The following is a 14,106-nucleotide window of genomic DNA, read 5'->3' as shown; positions in this document are numbered from 1 at the left end:
GAGGGCCTCAGAGCACCCAGGGGTCAAGAGGCTTTTTGTGATAGTGAAGATCGACTTTATTACACTACTAAAAACCCAGAGTGCTCTCTGTAATGGAGAGATAAATGACTGGAGTCAGAAGAGGACCTTTGCCTTTAACCACTGTCACAGCTGCAATTAACGCTCACGGGAGGACAGTGCATTGTTGCCAAATGTTCTATCGCTGTCAAGTGCATTAGTGTGAACACCTTTTTGTCCTGGAGCTCGAGATTTTTGAAATGATAATTCATTTTTACATTTTTTTTGTGGGTTTCATTTTGTTAATTTATTGGTAGAACAAGATGTTAACTAATTATCCAAAATGCTTTAACGGTCTTATCGAATAAAACCCCTTAGGGTTCATTTGTGATTAATTTTGTAGGAGTCAAAGTTGAGACAGGCTTCTCTATATCTCTCTCTATATATTTCTCTCTCTACATTTCTCAAACCAAAGCAAAAAAGCTGGTTTGTTAAAAAGCACACTTCACTTCTGCATTTGTGTACATTATAATTGATGTAGGTCTATTACAGGCTGTACCTTCTTCCCGCTAACCACCTGCCCGGAGCTGAAAGTAACCTTTTAGCCTTCCTTCATCACAAAGAAGGTACAATGGAAACTTCGCCTTGTGGAAGTTGACTCTTTCCAACTGGTTCAGTTAGAGGAATTACTTGCGGTGATTCAGCTCAGTATATTGAACAGACAGGAAAGACCTGGTGTCTGATGATCAAAGATAAATCAAGCAGGTCTGATTCTATGTGGCTTTAGTCCTTGTTTAAAGCACCTCTAGCTCCAATTTCAAATGACAATGTACCAACCCGGTCCTGACAGATCCAAATCAATTTTATTCAGCCAAACCTGTCATACACTGCCAATTATTACGTTCTGACTTCTGACATTGTGAGATATGAATTTTCCAAGTACAAACTCTGAGCAGGGGAATGGCTGATGACACACTTTGCTAATTTCCATTTGATTTTAATCTCTATTATTGCGGAGTCCAATGAGCCTATATCGGCAAAACACTTAACCTCTTATGAAATTGCTGAAGTTTTTTGGCCAGATAACTTCTTTGTCTGAACTCCTAAGAGAAAGTGGGCAAGTTGAAAAGAGTGGGAAGGAGGCCAGAATGGCTGAACCATTGACCTGTTTTGAATCGACAATAAAATATAATAATGACTAATAAGGTGTAATAATTTGGGCCAATAAAGATAGATGGCAGATTGGAGATGATATGAGCTGCGTCAGAAGACTTTACTTCGAGGACGGCGCAGAGACAAAACACTTTAGCCAGAGGAGGCGGATAAAATCTGACCCCAGATTCATGATTCATTGTCTAATTATTAAGGAGAAAGAGGATGACAGAGAGGGGGGAGACTGCCAGAGAGAAATGGGGGAAGGAAAGTAGGGAACTGTTTAGGAGAATAGGTGGAACAAATTGTAAAAGAATTGAGAAAAAATATTCAGAAACCATTTGCATCCGCTATATGGCTGAAGGAGGATGAGGTGAGCAGCATTCAGCACGCAAGAGGGGGTCCGAGAAGACTGAAATAAAGTGCAGAGAAATAGAAAGTAAGAGGGACAAAGGGAAAAAACAGTGTAACCAGAGAAAGACAATGAGGTTTTATGGAGAAAAGACAGAGGAGAAGAGTTATAGTAATGGGCTGTGGTCCAGAGTGACCTGTCGTTAGGACTCTCTCCCTTGACAACTTCTCTTTGTCTCCAGGCCTGATGCCAATATGCTAATCCTCCTCAGATGGCCTTTTTATTGGCTGATGCTGACTTTTGTCCACTCATGCCAGGTGACCTCTCGTCCCACTATTAAAGACCACAGCAGTGAATATGGCAAGGAGACCATTACCAAGATAAGAACGGATGTGGCAGTATGCCGGCTGCCTGCTTGCACTGAATCACATACTGTTAAAATAAGTTATCACATGCACCACAACTGTGCCATGCACCATTACAGTAAGAGGACAAACACCGTATGTACATCAGGTGAAAAGTAATATGATAAATGATAAACATTGCTACGAGTGTGCTTACCACTAAACCGGCAGGATAAAATTGGTTGGAGAAAAGGCAGTAATTGCCCCTCCCTCATTACCACAACTGAGGTGCCCTTGAGCAAAGCGCTTAAAACCCAACTCTTCAGGTGGAGCTGCTCTGTGGCCAACAGATTATTTTTGTGAATGTGTGTAATTGTGTGAGTTTGATCAGAGGGTTCCCACAAAGTATTTCAAATGAAAGCGGGCCCTCGTGCCTTTGGGCCCCATCGTGTCCATCGGGGTACCGTAAGACCGCCGGTTGTCCGGACTGTGCACTTCCTTGACCATCTCACACCGGTCACATGACCTGTGTCCACTACGGGACGCCTTGTCAGTCTTCAAGTATTGTGTCCAGTAAGCCAGAGCACGGACCAATCAGTGAGGGCCCATGAGGAGCTACAGGCAGCTACAGATGTGCTTTAGGTCACAGAGAGGCAACCTTCAAAACCGTTGATGCCATATACACTTAAAATAGGTTTTTAGAAAATCTCAAATTTTGGGAATTAATATAATGGAAGTATGAATAATATATGATAGTTTTAGATGATGAGAGCAGAACTGGAATCACATATTGTCTCAGAGTAGATTCATTCCATAAATCCGAACCACTTCTATTCAGGGATCCCAGCTGACATTGGGTGAAGGTAAGGTACACCAGGTAGCTGGTTTATCGCAGGGCACATTTATAGAGACTGACAACCATTCACATTCACACCTACGGACAATTTTAGAGTTCTCTGGACCGTCAGAGGAAGTCGGAGAACCCGAAGGGAACCCACGCTGACACCGGGAGAACATGCAAACTCCACACAGAAGGACCGCCCAGACGGGGAACCGAAGCCAGCTCCTCTTGCTGTGAGAAAGTGCTAGCCACTACACCACCGTGGAGCCAATTTTTAAGAAGTTAATTAAGTTAAATTAAACAAACTTATTTGACTGTGGGTCATATACAGAAAATATATGAGGAGTCAATAGTGAATGCATATTTTTCAACTAGTTATCAGTGTTTCTAGACCAAACAAATGTGTCATAGAAAATGAATAGTCTATCATTCTTTACTACTACACAGTTTAACTTGTGATATAACAGCAATGTATAGTGTGCCACATATTACAACACGTATTTCTCTATCTGCTGCTTTTAGTTTTAATCTAAATTATTGTAGGAGTGAAATGAGGTGATGTAGACTTAATTACATAAACACAGGGTTAAACAATTGTACATGTGCACGTATGTTTAGTATATAATTGAATTGCTGTCTATCATCTTGTATACACATATTTAGTATTGTATTTAGTTCTGTTAAGATGATGATCTGATACAAGTTATGACCACTAGTCGGCGCAGTTCGGGTGTCTGGCGGTGAGAGGGTAAAGGGAGCTGGGACTTGTCTGTGCGGCTTGAGTGTTGAGAGTTGACTATAAAGTTGTGAGGAAAACCCAGAACGTGCTGCAGGTTTCATCCTGATCATGCACACGCGCCGCTCCCACGAGTGATCATTACAAAGTCTTCCAAATAAGCTCTTCTACCACTCAAGGGACGAACATCCTGACTCAATATGTTGTTGTTGTTGTTGTTTGGTTGAATTATTCCACCACTGTATCTGACAGCGACACACTAACACGTGTGTGCGTGCGCGTCTTTATGGTCTTCTCCTATGAATTCCCACAAGAAGAGTCAGCGTAAATGTTGTTGTTTTTTATTCTTGTTTTTATATGATACAATTGACCACAGTCTGTCGGTTTAAAATATGTGCAACATATAAACATACAACTCAATAATTTTATAATTTTATAATTTTATTTACAGGTGGATCGGTGTTGACACGATCTGTAGGAACCCCCGAGTCTTCAGGTTTGTCCAAAACCTGCGTATGTTTGTCATTTTGTTCAGGAACATTATGCAATGCTCAACTTTCCACATATTGCCCACATATTACAAAAATATATTTCTGTATGCTGCTTTTAGTTTTAATCAAAATGATTTCAATACCTTTACACTCTACAGTGCTTTCTTAAAATATGATGCTGTTACGCAAATATGACAAATAAGTTGTGAAGTGTGTTGGACCATAAATATTCTGTGGGGCACACTACATGTCTTTAAATTAAGCAAACTGCACTGTCTTCATTAAACTGGATGAAATGTAGTATTTGTTCATGCAACTGAGAAATTATTTGTGAGATGGAATATTAATCACAGACACAAATTGATTAACAAAGAGTACAATTTCAAAATGCAAAACCATTTAATTGTTAATACCATATTGATATTGCAAAGCTATTAAGTATCTATAATCAGTGGAACAAGTCTATAATCATCAAACATTTCAGCCTCCGCAGATGAGATCAATCCAGCAGCATGTGAAAGAAGAAGAAATGTGGGAAAGAATATGGAACTACACGTATGGATTATTGTAAATGACTAATAGATTTTCTATATTCATATGACCAACAGAGTTACAACAATATACATATATGTATTTGCACAACACACAACAACTTCTCAAACCAGATGATATTTTGCTTGTGGACGAACAGAAACACACAGACGTAAATCCTGTCTTCATTTGAGCTCTTTCCATCACAAAAGTTGAGTCAAGAATATAGTGTGTTTATTATGTAGTTTTAACTTTAAAAACACTACAGTGTATTCTTATGTATAAAGGAATTTGGGTTCCTACAATAAAAATTAGACGTAAAAATAAAGAACACACATTTGTTTGGAGTTGTCATTACAATTTCCTGATTAAAGCAACATCCGACAACCAGTCCATAAATATGAGTCGCTGGACTGAGACACTGCATCATGTTGAACATTATCACGCTCTCCTTCAATTCAAATCAATTTGGTAAATTGTTTCTCTGAGAGTTCGGTTGGTCTGTCTCAAGGTCCTCATGTACAAATCTCGTCAGTCTGCATTAGGAGGTCAGCTATGATTCTGTAATCTGTTACAAAAAGAAAATGACAGTTTCATTATTTCTGTAAGAGGATATGGTGACCTACTGACCTTAATTGTACATTTCTCTCTCACACCGTCCTTCCTTCCCTCCGTTCCTTCTCTTTTGGTCTCATCTATATTCTTTGTCTTTGTCACTCTCTTTACTTTCTCTTTGCTTATTTCCACCCACCTTTCATTATCATTTCTTATTGTTATGGTTAGAAAAGCTTGAGCCATTTTCATCCAATTCTGATTCTGCAAATGAAGAAACAATTTGATGCATTTTAACTTTTAATAATGAGCGTTGTATGGAGGTAATTTGATACAGACAGATTTCTGTTCTCTGGTAAAATTGTTTAACAAGGTTAATAGTTGCTGTCATGAAGTTGTACGCCTCCATTTATTGTTGAAATGGTTCCACTGAACAAGGAATCCTCATACGGCAATTATAGATTGATTGTTATCTGATGTTGCCAATACGTTGAATAGCAGACCACGATCTGAAACAAGATTAGTATTTAAGGTTGTTAATGTTGTGTGAATGTGTGTGGGAGCCAGTGTGCTTGAGGTAGTGCGAACGGCAGATCGGATCAATGAATTAAGCTGCTCATTATGATGGCCTGCTCTTGCTGGTCATTAAGAAAAACGCATGTAGAATTTGCCACCCTGGCCCTATGAAGTGTGGGTAATTACCACTAATGTATCATCGCCTATTCAAGAGCGTAACATTTCGTTTCTGAGGGCTGACAGTGAAACACCCCTGACCTAAATGTTTTATTCATTCATAAGACTCCTATTATTCATTTAAGCTCATATTTCACAAAATTAACAGTTTTTACATATTAATGCCCTGTACACTTGTATCACTGTCTCAAACAGTGTAATATTATATTTGTGTTGTTCAAATGAAATATTATCAAATTATTACGCATATAACCAACATAGAGTTTTGAAACAAATTTGAAATTGCCTTCACATCTTACTCTGTCTTTTTGTTATATTTTAACTCGTTCTAATAAAAACTGCTGTGTTGATGTAAATAATCTACAAAAGGAAATCTGCAGTTGTTACATTGACAGGTTTTATATATTTAGAGAGGAGTCACCATCAAATCATTTGAAAACTCGATTCAAATGTTTTATATTTTCTGATTAGTTCATGTTATTTTATGTAAAAAAACTCAACATTATTTTAATGCTTCTATTGCAGTCCAACACAGAAGACTCACAGTTTTCTGTGATTTTAACTTTTGAGTGACACACTGAAACAACCCTCTGTATTTTCCTTTATTTAACTGTAATCACTCTCATATGTTTTTCATAAATTTTCTGACATTGGCCGCTGATTCAAATTTATACCTGCTAAAATAAATCTCAAGCTTGATGCATCCAAGTTATTGATCATTTGCATCTCAAAGTGAAGAGAAGCTTTAGTGAGCTGGCTTTTTTTTGTCAGAGCTAAGAAAGAAACAAATGTTTGTCTAATCAATTCACAATGAATCAATAATGTGATTACTTTTGAGTTGGTAATTCTTTGTGAATAAATTAATAAATCAAAAGGTCGTTCAGAATATGCGACAAGTCTGGGTGATGATGATGGTAGAACTAACTTCCAAGTGCAGCTGTTTCTCCTAAGGAATACATTAAGTCCAACTATTTTGTAGAAACTAGATTGAATTTAATTTCAACATATCAGGCGAAATGTTTAAATTGACACACCACAGAAACACACAACCAGATAGGAAGAGATCGCACACAGTAATGAAGCCTGCACATCAACATGCCAACAAAAATAGGAGCATCTTAGACACATCTCGATGTACCAACATATGCTGGTGAATGCTTTGACACACTCAGCAGTGTCTATCCTTAAAAAAAAGCGTATAAATAAGCTGCACATATACCTCCTATTAGCCTGTGCATAAACACATGTGCACATTAGGAGACCTCGTGTGATATTATGATTCCAGAGGCTTCTACCGGTGTTGTGAGGACAGAGGATCATGGAGGGTAATAATGGCTGCATTATTACTCCTCTTATTGTGTCTTAATTAGTGCCATTTAATTATACACTAATGCAGTGAGGGCTATTAAAGACATTGAGGCCTGCTGATCAGGGAATTAAAGCGACACACGCACACACCCACAGGCAGAGCGCACACTTTTCACACTGAAATTTCAGTTCCCTTTAACTAGAGATCAGAGACACCCTGCAGAGAAAATGTGGCCGAAAATGTGTGTGCAGTATATAAACACGAGAAGGTGATAAATAAGAGCAGATAACCTTTTGAGATCTAGGTGCAATAGAGAAAAACTATAGACATATAGAACAGGTTAAAATAAGAAGATGATATGGGAGAAGTATTCTGCTCTTTGGCAATGACACCAAAATAGGTTTTAATTCTTTACTCCCACGCCTCTCCTGCACTGGTGCATCTCAATTATTAGTTCAGAGGCTGGTGTGACAATGGTGTCGGCTTTGGGAGCCTTTGGGATGCTAAACAGGGGACAAGAGGTTGAATATACTGTAAGTCATTTTTAGTGGGCTGAACCTGGTGTGTTGTGCTGCTGGAGAGAAGAAGCTTCAAAGCTACGTTTAAACAGCAAACAAAAAAGCAAAACTTGATCCGATCACCCTGCCTGCTTTTGAAGATGTGAAGTTGCAGATGTGTCAGCTGCTCATATCAATCTTGCAAATATCATAGACGTATATCAGCACATATTCCCATTCCAGATGTGATTCATGTCATGAGGCCCTCACTGTCCTGAATGAGTAACGTAATGATGAATTATGTAAGATGATAGCTTGACTTAAATCTAAACATTTCTCTGAGCAAAAGTTTGGTTCAGGCAAAGTTTGTTTGTCACACATTTTCTTTTTTTCCCCAAATGTATGTATCTCTTGAATTTAGAGGACTCACATCATGTTGAAATGATGAACATGTTCACCAACCTCCTGCTAAATTGTTCCCCTGTGATCTATCAGAGTTAGGCGTTCAAGACGTTTGACTCTGTTTGGGTGAGTCAGGGTCATAATGGTTTCAGGGACTTTCTGTCAGGTTTTTTAATCAAATGGTCAAATTACTGCATGGTCACAATTTTCACTCATCAGTATTTCTCTATGTTCCCCATACTGTTAAAATTGTTTTTAATTAAAAAACACAGGGGTCTAAATTAGTATTTGAAAACTGGTGGTATAAAATGAAGGAAATAAACTTCGGCATCCATGATGTGTTTCAGACAGCAACTGGTGGCCAGTATGCTGGCATTATTTCCTGTTGTAGACGGTGATATGAATACTAAGTTATAACTGGGCTTGGAAGAAATTATTACACACACTAAAATCAACAAGATGGATTTGTAAATTCATGAACTTGAAAAAGTAGGATTTTTGTCACTTTAAATTAATCTCACTGTAATCTTATATAAAAGATTATCTGAGTTTAATGGAATTTGTCTTTTTCCCCTTCAATTGTTGCGCAAACAGTGACAGCGAGGACATCTAATAAAAATGAGTATAAATAACTACAACACCAAAGAAGATTCGGTTTTAAGTTCTTTATGAATATTCTCAGATAAATAGTGTTATAATACAAGCATAACATTTTCAATTCACTGCTAAGTAACACACAAAAAAGTGCAACAGGCCTGATTAAAAAACATGAAGGCCTATTTGTCTTTAGTTAATAGGCCTGTCATAGATTAAGAATAAATATAAGAGCAAAACATATATAAACAGAGTTTGTGGTTTGCATTTTGGGAATAATGTTAGACTGTTTGTCTCCTAAATCAAAGCTTTCTTTGGGTTCAGTGTATCTACTTGTCTGATTGTATTTATCAGTGCCACATTACAGTATGTGGTAAATGCCCTCACAAATTGTGCAAATAAATTAAGATTTCAATCAACATGGGTCTAATGAAAAAATCATTACACAGCACAATGTTAACCTTAGCTTTTACAACTCTCCTTTTCTGTCTTACTTTATGCAATAACAATGTCCTTCTTGTTTGCAATACTTTTCAAAAAATGCCCCGCAATTTACCCGGTTAGGACAGCAGGAGAGCCGCGTGCAGAGGGTTGCCTTTTCCCTCTAACAGATCGCTTTTCTCCATCACTGAGACCGGTGAGCAGAGCTGAGCCGGGCCGGGCTGCAGCCCCGTCAAACTGGGCACGGGACCCAGGGATGGGGTAGGTTTTATTGGCACGGGAACCGCAGGCAGGGTTTGCCCGTTGGCATTGTGGTACAGGCCCTTTGCTGACACGCCGAAGGGCGCGTACTCGGATGATGCAGGTACGTGCACGCCACCCATTGACTCTGACAGCATCCCGACGTGTGGCCACATGGAGTTGACCACGCTGCTGAGCTGCGGGGACACCGGGTAACCCAGGTGGTGCATGACCGAGGTGAGTGGGAGCCCGCTGGCCATCACACCCTTGTAGTCCCGTCCTATAATGTTCTCGATGGCGAACGGGTGTTTAAAACCGCCGGGCTGTGCGCAAGTAATGCCCCCGTAACCCTGAAAGGGAGGGAGCCGACCCACGGCGCTTACTGGGCCCGCTGAGTGGTCATGGTGGCCGGATGCTGTGCCCAGCTTGCTGCCTGGGTGGTGGTGGTGATGGTGAAAGTAATGCATCATCGGGGAGCTCTTGCAGGCCATATGCTCAGCCCGTAGAACCTTGAAGCGCTTCCGTCTACGCAGGAAGCTGCCGTTCTCAAACATGTCCCCGCAGTCCGGGTGCAGAGCCCAAAAGCTGCCTTTCCCGGGCTGATCGGGCCGCCGAGGGATCTTGATGAAGCAGTCGTTAAAAGAGAGGTTATGTCGCAGGGAGTTCTGCCATCGCTGGGTATTCTCTCGATAATACGGAAAGCGGTCCATGATGAACTTGTAAATGTCACTCAGAGGCAGCATCTTTTCGGATGAGTTCTGGATAGCCATCGCTGTCAGCGATATGTAGGAATATGGGGGCTTCTGGTCGCTGTAAGAGTTCTTCCCCGGACGAGGCATTATTGTTTTCTAGAAGTTTGAATTGTTAAATGAAACAGCCTTTAAAGTTATAATTTGAATGATATATTTCAAGGAGATATCTTGACAGTGTTCATATTAGTCTCCATCTGACGGATCTGCTCCAAAGTTCTGAGCCATCAGATTAGAAGCTGTTCAATGTTCGTACAGTAACAGCGGTGGCTATAAAGGCCCGCTGCTGTTAGGTAAGATCGGTGAGAAGCTCCTGCATCCCAAGAAGGTTTCTTCCAGACTTTTCTATGTCAAAATATGCTCTTGGCGTTGTGCGTAAAAGTCAGTCTCTGTGCGTAAAAGTTAAGAGGTCCTCATAGTTTCCGTGGCGGTTGAAGGATGTGAGGGGCCACTTTGCTTCGCTGTCTGTGTGGCGTGTGCTCCTCTCCTCTTGTGCGATGCTCCCACTCGCCGAGTGCCGCTTTTGTAAGACCCCCGCAGGTCGCTGGCTCTGTTATCTGTTATCCAGACACTTCGGGGACACGTCAGGGGAGAGCAGAGGGCTGTGTGTGTGCGCGTGTGTGTGCGTGTGTGGAAAGAGAGAGAGAGAGAGAGAGAGAGAGAGAGAGAGAGAGAGAGAGAGAGAGAGAGAGAGAGAGACGGGGGCAAATAAATGAATAAGAACGAGGGGTGGGTGGTGCGTTCAAGATACTTCCTATCTCTTGTTTGCCAATCAAATATTCCTGCATAATGTACACAGTGACTATAAAATAACCAGAGTGACTGATTTTATACTGTGTTTAAAGGTGCCATGTCTCCATCCCCTAGTTATCTGACTGCTAGTGACCCGACCTTTAACCTCTCTGGTTAAAAAACAGCAGTAAGTCAGTTTGCATGTTGCGTGCATGCAGTAATGTTATGTTGGGACTTGGAGGTCTCCATCGCTTTGCATATAAAGATGTCTGTGGCATAAACATTTCAGAAAGTATATCCTGTCTATATTAGTACACATCTAAATATCTGTGCTGAGATGTCATGATTGAAATAACCATGACAGAGAATGTTGATTTGATTCGCCCACTGCACACATATTTGCTTGAGAAAGTAAATAGTAAATAATGGAATATATAAATACAACGTCTTTGCTAAATTTGCTCGATTGCACTTTCAGACTTTGCAAACAATAAATCATGTCTTCCTTTGCGCACAATCATCAGTGCGGTATACTCTGCTCTCAACTACACATGTGTGCAGACACACACACACACACACATGGAAGACAGAGGGAGGAGAGAGAGGGGAGGCTGTTGTTGATTAATTGCTGAGAGGGGAGTCCGGCGGCTGTCTGTCTGTTCAAACACTCTCCGGTGAATCCTACAAGGATGTAAACAAACTTCATCCCCTGCTCGGAATTCTGCTCAGCGGAGAACAACAAAAGCTGCTTCCCTTTCGTATATATTTTTTAGCCAGGTGTCATGACTGGGTCCTTGACGGCTCCTGTCTTCCACGGTGCCCTGGTGGGGCCCCGAATACATTACAATAATTAAGCCTATCGTGATTTAGCCTCCTAGGAGAGAAGTCCAACAATGTAATTAAGGGCAAGCTCGCTGTATCAGGTATGAATATTCAAAACTGTGTCAATTAATTAGCCGGTGTATCTCTCTCGTTATGTCTCAGTCCTTCAAGCCCACTCAAAAGGTCAACTGTGTCGACGGAGAGCATATTTTAAAGACATCATGTAATTGCAAGGGAAATCACCTTTTTAGCGCCACTTCGTCTGACAAAGGGCGAACATTTATATATTCATCTCTTAATAAAGAAAGTTGTTGTTGTGCCTGTGTCTTTTTTTGTTTTGTTTGCAAAAGTGTTCTTCTGGCACCTGAAAAAATGAATTGTTCAACTTTAAGGCCCTCAGAGGCCAACGCGGGTAAAAGCATCCTCTTTAAACGCCTGGGAAAGATCAATATTAAATCTGTTTTCACAAAGGGGGCCGTTAAATAGACACCGTGGCTGATCTGCATAACAAAATTAATTAGGTAGTCTATGGCAGTCTTCGCCTGCACCCAACTCCTGGACAAATAACTAGTTGTAAAGCACACCTTCTGGGCATATGGAACATATGCTGGAATTATCCTTAATTGACTAATTACATAAATTACTCATTAAGTTTACAGCACATCAATTATAAAAGATGTATCAATTAATTTTGCATAAATTACAAGCGGCACGCTGCACGAAGAGGGTGGCGGAGGGAATGAGGGTCGCCAGGAGGGGGTCCACTCAAAGGTGTAGCGCCTATATGTGTGTGTGTGCGTGTGAGTGACAGTCGTCTGTTTGTTTCCTGTCTCTAATAATTATTTGTTCAGCTTAAGGGCAAAGATATTCTTTCTCTGTCTCCCATTTGCAAAAAGAAAGTGTTGGGGTAATGGCAATTATACTAATAATAATAATCTTAAAGACCTCTCTCCAAGTCATAAGGGGCTCATCGTCGCGGAGAGAGCCATTAAAATCAATTAGCGAGGCCTATTGTTTCCAATGGAAAATTAAACCAGTTTAGGACTATGGTGCAAACGCTGTAAGCCTTACATGTATAATGGGAAATTATTTAGAATCAAAATACGACAGATCTTTCCGTTTCCCCATAAAAGAGCGAGCAAGCAGGAACATTAATGGATGAAAGCTGCAGTGTGTCTGCCTGTTGCCTTCGAGAGTTATTTCAGTCAGCTAAGGTATTACTATAACAACCTTATTCATCACGGTGGCAATCTTTGTATACAAAGCTTTCCGATGTCTTCTCAAACTCTCTGACTTCAACTCCCAGAACAACAATATTAGAAAACTGTCACCAGAATAATTCTGATCCATGAGCTTTGTATTTATTCCTTTCTTTTGCTCAAAATATAATGAATACTTTCACGTTGCATACAAGACTAAGAATGAATAAATATTGAAATGTGCTAAATAATCTATATGTCTGGTAACAACATATTGGGAATATTAAAAGGGTGGACAAAAATAGCAGGAAAGCCTAAAGGAATCCAAATCACTACACTTGTAATCAAGTAATGCTTATTTTCAACTTTAATTCTGACTGTGCCAGAGAGTTGTTAATACAACTTATTAAGTTTTAGACTGCAGTTTGTGTTGTATTGAATGGCACTGAATTGTAAAGTGTTATCTTAGACTTAGACTTAGTCTTATTTTAGACTTTGGGTTAGCACTAGCGTTTCCCAACTGTAAGCTTGACAGGTTCAACATCCAGTTGAAAATGACAACAAATGATAAACCTGGAAAACAAATATGCATTATAAAACAAAACATACAATTACACAATTTCTTTTCTTTTCTTTATTAATTTGAATATTTATGTAGGCATTTAGGCACTGAAAAAACAATGCAGATAGATTTCACAGGCAAGACTTGAGCCACAACAGTACGCTTTATGAACTTTTGGACTGGACAGTGATTGTTACTTCGGTCCTGCTTGCTCTCTTTTTCTCTCTTTAACAAACATTACTGTAATTCCTCCCACTACATTTAAAGGAACATAAAGGATCGGAGCCTTTGGTTTCCCCTCCATACCTTTTCTGGCGCACTAACTTGTGTATATAGTTCACATTATTAGTGTTCTCACTGAATACTGCCCTCACTAATTACAAAGATTTGTAGCCTATACTTATAACATGCTGATCAACTAACTACCTACTGAATTTTACTGAGGTGACCTCCTCTCACATGACTAGTCATATGCATACTGAAGCCGTCTTATCTTTTGTCGGCCAGAATGGCGACCCTGGAGCACACACACACACACACAAACACACACATACACACACACACACACACACACACATTTTTATTATTATACAAATTATTGTAACATGTTTTCCAGTGTTAACACGTGCATTTTGTCCTTTGATAAGAAAATAATCTTCCTCTTTATTGACTTTGTTATTACTATCTTACTTCTGTTCATTTGTTCAAAACGTGCATATAGTTCCCCCAGGTGGCCCAAGTGCTCCAGGTTCATTTCATGTCGGTAAAAGGCCAATTCTGTGTTTATTAATCAACTGATTGTGACTGTCTTTTTTTTATTGTGCTTGCATGGTGCAGTTCCAAAATGAAGTTGTGTTCAATCTATTTACC

The 14,106-nt window shown here is 39.9% G+C and overlaps 1 protein-coding gene across 1 annotated transcript; it reads right to left on the bottom strand.

The window, feature by feature from the left end:
* Positions 1–9,051: 9,051 nt before the first annotated feature.
* Positions 9,052–10,011, bottom strand: foxb2 (forkhead box B2). The gene has a single exon (XM_034542125.1). It carries the CDS (start codon positions 10,009–10,011, stop codon positions 9,052–9,054), a length of 960 nt encoding a protein of 319 aa, XP_034398016.1.
* Positions 10,012–14,106: the final 4,095 nt, after the last annotated feature.

The sequence above is a fragment of the Cyclopterus lumpus genome, chromosome 9, assembly GCF_009769545.1.
Source record: "Cyclopterus lumpus isolate fCycLum1 chromosome 9, fCycLum1.pri, whole genome shotgun sequence".
Lineage (NCBI taxonomy): Eukaryota > Metazoa > Chordata > Actinopteri > Perciformes > Cyclopteridae > Cyclopterus > Cyclopterus lumpus.
The sequence above is the reverse complement of the archived record's forward strand: the minus strand, read 5'-3'. Positions and strand labels throughout refer to the sequence as shown.